We start from the raw sequence: 7157 nt of genomic DNA, 5'->3' as shown, positions 1-7157 counted from the left end.
GCATTAGAGTATTCGACTGGATTGTTGCCAGTCTGAGTTAATCATCATCGTACCAGTAGTCGTTGATGACTGGGTTGTTGCCAGTCGAGCTGGATTCCTGTTGGAGATCGTCGACGGAGCAACATTGTACTTAGTACCGTACTAGTGGAGGTTTGAATTTGAACTTTGTCAGAATCGCCTTGATAGCCTTGTGGTTAGATTGATGCTAGCCCAAGGTGAGACAACGTTGGATTTGGTGGTCGAATCGTTGTCGACCCCAGATCGTTTCAAAGGATATCAAAGCATTCACTGGTATGTTATAGTATTGGATCTTGTTGCTGTACATGTCATGCATGTGTTGTAATTGTCTCTGCTGTGTATCTAACTCAAGAAGATTGGAAGTTTGAGCTTCATTTGTTGTTGCTGTTTATTGCCGACAGTGTGGAGCAGCCATCATATCAGAAATATATTGGTCATTGTTCACCCTGTTATTCGATGTACCCATCCGAGGTCGTATACTTGTCACATTGAGCTCTGAGGCAGAGTGAAGGACTTGGAGACCTGTGCTGTGGCAGCACTAAGGTTGGAAGTCGTGAGCAGTATATGAGTGGACCATTTGGGATTGAGTTTACCAAGCGTGATTGTGAAGACATTGGGACAATATGAAGGGATATGAGGAGGACAGCAGCCACCAGGCAACAGTGAGGGCAAAAATCCATCTTGCCAGTGCCACAAAGCTCCCAAGCTGGACAACTGGGAGTAGGGCTAGCTCGAGACGAGCAGGTACCCGAAGTAGTGGTGCAAGCCAGATACGAAGACACTTGCAAGCAGAGATGAAGAAAACCGAGCTTGAGGCCCGACAGCAAATTGAGGAGGCAAGAATCCAAGCAGACATAGCACGTGCTGAGTTGCGCATAAATTCCCAGATGCGCCTTCGCATGATTGATTTAGAATGCGAAATGCAAGCTAGGCAATCTGACCCGGATGAAGAACTTTCATACCGATTGCGTGATTTCAACAATGAAGACCATGTGAATAATCATCCTGCTCTAAACGAAGATGCTGTGATGGATGATTATGAAAATATAGCTGAGGGTGATCAGTGTGTGTTCGGGTTGCGGTCAACCGGCGACACAAGTGATGAGCATGCTGCCACTGAAGAACAGCAATGTGAAAATACTGGTGAAGACCAGGTTGTTTTGGGGTTACAAGAAAAGAAAGGTAGTCGTAAGGAGCCTTTATGTAAGCCTGGGGAAACTGTGACACTAAACCCTGTCAGTGATCATGGTGGTCATAGTGTTGGCGTAGATCATAGTAAGCTGCCTCACATTGATTCTGAAGACATGAATGGGCATGTTGACGCTCTTGGAGATGGGATACATCAGCCCAAGCCTTATGGATATATTTCCGAACCAAATGTCGGAAATGAAGGGACTTTCATGTTAGTAGCTGGCACCCATGCCAGCCATGGTAAAGGCGGCATGACAACTGTAGGTCAGAATGGCAGAGGTAATAATGCCATTCCAGCTGGCCAAGAGTACAATGGAAGCCAGTCCAAGCCTATGTATAGTATTACGCAGAATACTAGAAGATCCGGTGTGTGCCAAACCAGTGGTACGCAGATGAACATACTGCATCAGTCTGAGACCAACATGGTTGGATGTGAACAGACGAGTCAGGTGCATGTTGATGTTCAGGATCAGGATGGTCAGCAAGTCTAGAGTCCGGCTTACCAGGTTAAGCAGAACAACACGGACCAGCTAGTCCCGGCCAAGGGGGCCAATCAAGTCACGAATCAACAGCCAGTCATTTACGGCCCTAAGCCAACAGCCTTAGTGACAGCAGGAGATTTGACCAGCTTAGCTCAGACACTGGAACGGATGACGGCACACCAAGAGTTGCCCGCACCTCCAGTTATGATATTCGATGGGACTTCGGCTGAGTACCCTAAGTTCATTAGGAATTTCAGTGACCGGGTTGGAACGAAATCATTCACTGACAGTTTCAAGTTGTCACAGCTAATCATGTGCTCGCGTGGTGAGGCCAAGAAGGCCACTGATCGCTACGAAGGAACTAGTAAGGGTTATGAGATGGCCTGGAAGGTGCTTCATGAAAGATTCGGTCAACCGTTCCAGATCGTCAAGTCATCTGTTGACAGACTAACAGCAGGACCCAGAATTCAGGCTCAGGACAGAAAAAGCCTGCTTGAGTTTGCTGATCAGTTGGAAGCTACACTGCAGACCCTGGACGATCAGCACCTCCTTGCCGAAGCCAACACCCAAACGTCGCTTCAGGCAATCTTTAGCAGACTGCCAGCCCATGTGCAAGGAAAATGGGTTAAAAAGGTTGTGGACCTTGAAGCTGCAAATATCCAACCGACGTTAAAGCATCTTGTACGTCTGGTGTCGTCCCTGGCGAATACCGCCAATCATGCTGTGTATGCTGTGGCCGCCAGTGGCAGAAACAATCAGAATGCTGTCACTGGGGGGAGCAAAGGTCATGGAAAAGGGTTTGAGATTACCAAGACCAGTCACACTCGGGCTCCTGAGAAGAAATCCACATGCACAACAATGTCAACGCAACCTATGTCTGATCAGGGAGTTGCTAAAAGTGGACAGCAGGAGTCGAGCACAGGACACAGTGTGCAAAGAAATGGTGCCAAGTTTACCAGGGTGTCAAGGCCCAGAAATAATGCTGCTAAAGTGAGGCCAGGAGCAGTTGTGGTAATAGCGAGGCTAAAGCCAAAAGCACGAGAGACATGAAGTCTCACAATAAGGAGCCGAGAAGGTGCCAGTTCTGTGATCAGGACCACCTTGTCTCGAAAGTCGGTGGAGTTTAGGAAACAGTTCATCCGCAAGGCAGGATTATGTTTTTGCTGTCTTTGGAAGCATTACGTAAAGGACTGCAAGTGGAAAAAACCGTGTACAGAGACAGGATGTGACAAACTCCACCATCCATTACTACACCAGGAACAAGATGTTCATATTGGATCATTGGTTAGTACTTCCAAGCCAGCCCAGTCTGTTTTGCTGAAGGTTATACCTGTGCGGCTCTACTCCAAGGACAAACAGAGTCTGACAACGTTTGCTATGCTAGACTCGGGTTTGACAGTTACAATGATAGCCAAGTCCATTGCAAGTAGGCTCGGTATCACTGGTTTGCCCGAGGTCCTAAGTGTCAACACAGTCTTAGCAAAGGGTCAAAGTAAGGAGGTCAAAATAGCCAAATGCTTCCTCAGTCCAACTAGCGAGGAAGAACCTCTGATACCAGTGAGCAGAGCTCACGTAGTGGACGAGCTACATATAGATGAAAGGTACAGGCCTGACGTCGTAGACTTGTCAGGATGGAAACATCTACAAGGTCTTGATCTTTCAACTGAAGTGGATGTAAAGACTGTTTCCATATTGATTGGTGAGGACGTACCACGGGCACATGCTGTGACTGAAAGCCGTTATGGAGAGTGCCCAGACACCCAACCTTATGCTGTGAAGACCCCCCTATCATGGTGTGTTGCTGGACCGACTTGCAAGACTGGAGATCAGCCTGTGCCCAGCTGCAATCTACTCGTGGCGAGTACTGATGTGCTTGGGGGTATTGGTGATCGGACGAGTGAGTTGGCCAGCGAGTCATTAGAGCTTGAAGTGAAGAAGCTCTGGGAGGAGGAGAGGCATGGTTTTGCTTGTGATGGCATTAAAAGGATGTCGGTAGAAGACAAGAGAGCTATGCAGATCCTGGAGTCCAAAACTGCATTCGTTGATGGGAATTACCAGATTGGGCTGCTGTGGCGCGAGGAAAACCCATGTCTTCCTAACAACAAGGCATCAGCCGAGAAAAGGCTAAGAGCACTGCAGAAAAGGTTCGCCAAGGACTCAGAGTATGCTGCAATGTATCGCAAGGCGATAGATGACTACATTACCAAGGGCTATGCTGTGCAGTTATCTGACGAGGAAGCAGCAGTGACCACAAGCAAGACTTGGTACCTCCCGCACCATGGTGTGCAGAATCCTAATAGGCCTGGAAGGGTTAGAGTCGTGTTTGACGCCGCAGCACGTTATATTGAGACTTCTCTGAATCAAGAGCTCCTGCAGGGACCAGACTTAACCAACAGCCTAGTCGGGGTCCTGACGCATTTCCGTCTAGGAAAGATTGCTGTTACTGCAGATGTTGAAGCAATGTTCATGCAGTTCAAAGTGCCAAAAGAGGATTGTCAAGCACTAAGATTCCTGTGGTGGTCAGATGAAGCTGACGCTACTCTGCAGACGTTCTGCATGACCCGACACATATTTGGGGCAACAGATAGTCCCAGTTCATGCACATATGGTCTTTGAAGATGTGCAAATGACAACGCCGAGGATTTCGACAAATCTACTGTGGATGCAGTCAACAAAAACTTCTATGTAGATGATCTGCTAAAGTCTGTTGATTATACAGCGCCTGCTGTACGTCTGGCTCTGCAGTTGATCGAGATGTTAGGTCAGGGAGGCCTAAGATTGACGAAATTCATTTCAAACTCCTTGGAAGTTTTGTCTGCTATTCCTGAGGAGAATAGAGCCATAGGATGCAAAGACCTCATCATAGGTAGTCCACCATTAGAAAGGGCCCTGGGAGTGTCATGGAATGTAGCATCAGACACATTGAGTGTGAAAGTTGGTGAGATGGATAAGCCAAACACTCGGCGAGGATGTCTTGCTGCGGTCAATTCCTTATATGACCCACTTGGCCTGGTAGGACCAGTCACTCTTCCTGCCAAGAGGATCCTACAGATGACTACAAAGTTGAGTCTTAGCTGGGACGAGCCTTTACCCGAAGTGATTCTCCATTCTTGGCTTCGATGGAAAGAAAGTCTGAAGAAACTTGGCCAGTTGTCTATCCCTAGGTGTTACTTTAGCGAACCTGAATCGGCTCACATTGAACTCCATCATTTTGCCGACGCATCAGAAGTTGGTTATGGGACCGTCACCTATCTACGTCAGGTCTCAGCATCAGGAAACATCAACTGTTCAATGGTCATGGCGAAGGGCAGGACAGCTCCCTCTGTGTTTGTGACAGTCCCACGCTTAGAGCTTCAAGCAGCTGTTGTAGCGGCTAGAGTAGACTGTCTCATCAGAAAGGAAATGAAGTTGGAAGTGTCACGTGCTGTTTTCTGGACAGACTCGAGGATTACCCTGCAGTACATGTATAATGAATGCCGGCGGTTCAAGACATATGTAGCAAACAGGGTGACCGAGATAAGGGACACCACTAGCCCGACACAATGGAGACATGTTCCTGGAAAGGACAATCCTGCGGATGACATATCCAGAGGACAGACAGTTGAAGCCTTCTTAAAGAGTCCGAGATGGTTTCAAGGGCCTAAATTTCTGATTCAGCCCAAAGAGAATTGGCCAGCAGCAGAAGTGAAGCCCCTGGAGGGAAACGATCCTGAAGTTCGCGAGGAGAAGGTTGTTGGATTGTTGCTAACATCTTCTACCTCTTTGGATAACATGATTGCAAGATGCTCCAGTTGGATAGGCCTACAGAGAAGAGTTGCTCTTCTGCTTAAGTTTGCTGATATGATCAGGAAAGAGGACAGGCCAAAGCTTGACATGGATAGAGCAGCTAAGTCCATTGTCATGTATACTCAGAGAGGCTTCTATGCAGAAGAAATTGCTGACCTCAAGAGTAATGGAAAAGTCAAGCAATCAAGCCAGCTGCGTTTGCTGAATCCAGTTCTCGTGGACGGAGTTCTACGTGTTGGTGGGCGACTGTCTAGAGCCCCTACCCCATTCGATGCTAGATATCCGATGATCATTCCCGGAGGCACTCATCTATCGTCGGTGTTGATTCATCATTATCATCAGACAACGGCACATGCCGGACAGGAGCATGTACTTGCAGCATTGAGGGAGAAGTTTTGGATACATCGAGCTAGAATCTCTGTCAAGAAGATAATACGTTCTTGCATTGGCTGTAGACGACGCTTGGCGAGCAGACTGACCCAGAAGATGGCGGACCTCCCGGCAATGAGATTGGTTGCTTACGAACCGCCTTTCTCCCGTACTGGGCTAGATTACTTTGGACCCCTGATTGTCAAGCGAGGTCGCTCAGAGCTGAAACGATGGGGAGCGATTTTTACTTGTCTTAATGTAAGAGCAGTCCACCTTGAAGTTGTCGAGTCACTCGACGCGAGTTCTTTCATCAACGCCTTGAGAAGATTTCTCGGAAGACGTGGGGATCCCAAGGACATCTGGTCTGACAACGGGACCAATTTCACGGGTGGTGAAAGGGAACTGAGAGAAGCCCTGCAGCATTGGAATGCACAGAACGTTGATGATGAGCTTGCTCAGAGAGGAATAAGCTGGCATTTCCAACCGCCAGCAGCATCCCACATGTCTGGAGTCTATGAGCAGCTTGTCAAGTCGGTTAAGCTCGCCTTGAAGGCTCTACTCGGACAGGCATTGGTGAGCGATGAAGTCCTCGCAACAACCTTAGTTGAGGTTGAACGAGTCCTTAATAGTCGACCTCTGTGTAAAGTGAGCGACGACCCGAAAGATGATGAAGTTCTGACACCAAGTCATTTCTTGCTGCAGAAGCCGTGCACATCACTACCGCCAGGCCTCTTTGTTAAGGAAGACGCATATCATCGGAAGCGCTGGAAGCACTGTCAACTGCTTGCTCAGCACTTCTGGAAGCGCTGGTTAAAGGAGTACTTGCCCGCATTACAGGAGCGATCGAAATGGCACCAGAAAATGAGGAACGTGTCGGAAGGAGATCTCGTTATGAATGCTGATGATGACAGCCCATGGGGTCAGTGGCCATTGGCCAGGGTGTCTCGAACATTCACCGGAGACGACGGTCAAGTTAGAGTTGCGGAGGTGAAGACTAAGACATCCACATTAGTGCGACTCATTCATAAGCTGTGCATGCTGGAAGCGAGCAACGAGGACTTAACTTAGAGACTATTATGTAACGCGACGCTGAGGACACTCCTATATCGTAGTGGCACCTTGGTTGTTAGTATTATGCGCGTGGTTATAGGACACTTCGTTGCAGTTGTTTTGCGCTAAGAACATTCCGCGTCTTTGTTATGATGTTTGGTACATTCGTTGGACTTGTGTGCGAGCGCATTCACGGTATTTAGATTGCTTTGCGCTCTTTGTCTAGTGAGACATAGTTATGACTTTTGCGTTCGTTTGATT

At 48.1% G+C, this 7157-nt stretch overlaps 3 protein-coding genes across 3 annotated transcripts; all 3 read left to right on the top strand.

The window, feature by feature from the left end:
* The first annotated feature begins 1859 nt into the window (after positions 1-1859).
* LOC135486747 (uncharacterized) lies at positions 1860-2741 on the top strand. The gene has a single exon (XM_064769843.1). It carries the CDS (start codon positions 1860-1862, stop codon positions 2739-2741), a length of 882 nt encoding a protein of 293 aa, XP_064625913.1.
* Positions 2742-3095: 354 nt separating this feature from the next.
* On the top strand, positions 3096-4307 carry LOC135486746 (uncharacterized). Its single transcript, XM_064769842.1, has one exon. It carries the CDS (start codon positions 3096-3098, stop codon positions 4305-4307), a length of 1212 nt encoding a protein of 403 aa, XP_064625912.1.
* A 138-nt stretch (positions 4308-4445) lies between these two features.
* On the top strand, positions 4446-6914 carry LOC135486745 (uncharacterized). The gene has a single exon (XM_064769841.1). It carries the CDS (start codon positions 4446-4448, stop codon positions 6912-6914), a length of 2469 nt encoding a protein of 822 aa, XP_064625911.1.
* The last annotated feature ends 243 nt before the right edge of the window (positions 6915-7157 follow it).

The sequence above is a fragment of the Lineus longissimus genome, chromosome 4 (assembly GCF_910592395.1).
Source record: "Lineus longissimus chromosome 4, tnLinLong1.2, whole genome shotgun sequence".
Classification (NCBI taxonomy): domain Eukaryota; kingdom Metazoa; phylum Nemertea; class Pilidiophora; order Heteronemertea; family Lineidae; genus Lineus; species Lineus longissimus.
Note: the sequence above shows the minus strand (reverse complement) of the source record. Positions and strands in the feature narration are given on the sequence as shown.

What these genes read in the sequence shown, in the direction of transcription:
- LOC135486747 (XM_064769843.1), top strand. Translation starts at nt 1,860, where the DNA reads ATGACGGCACACCAAGAGTTGCCCGCACCTCCAGTTATGATATTCGAT.
- LOC135486746 (XM_064769842.1), top strand. Translation starts at nt 3,096, where the DNA reads ATGATAGCCAAGTCCATTGCAAGTAGGCTCGGTATCACTGGTTTGCCC.
- LOC135486745 (XM_064769841.1), top strand. Translation starts at nt 4,446, where the DNA reads ATGTTAGGTCAGGGAGGCCTAAGATTGACGAAATTCATTTCAAACTCC.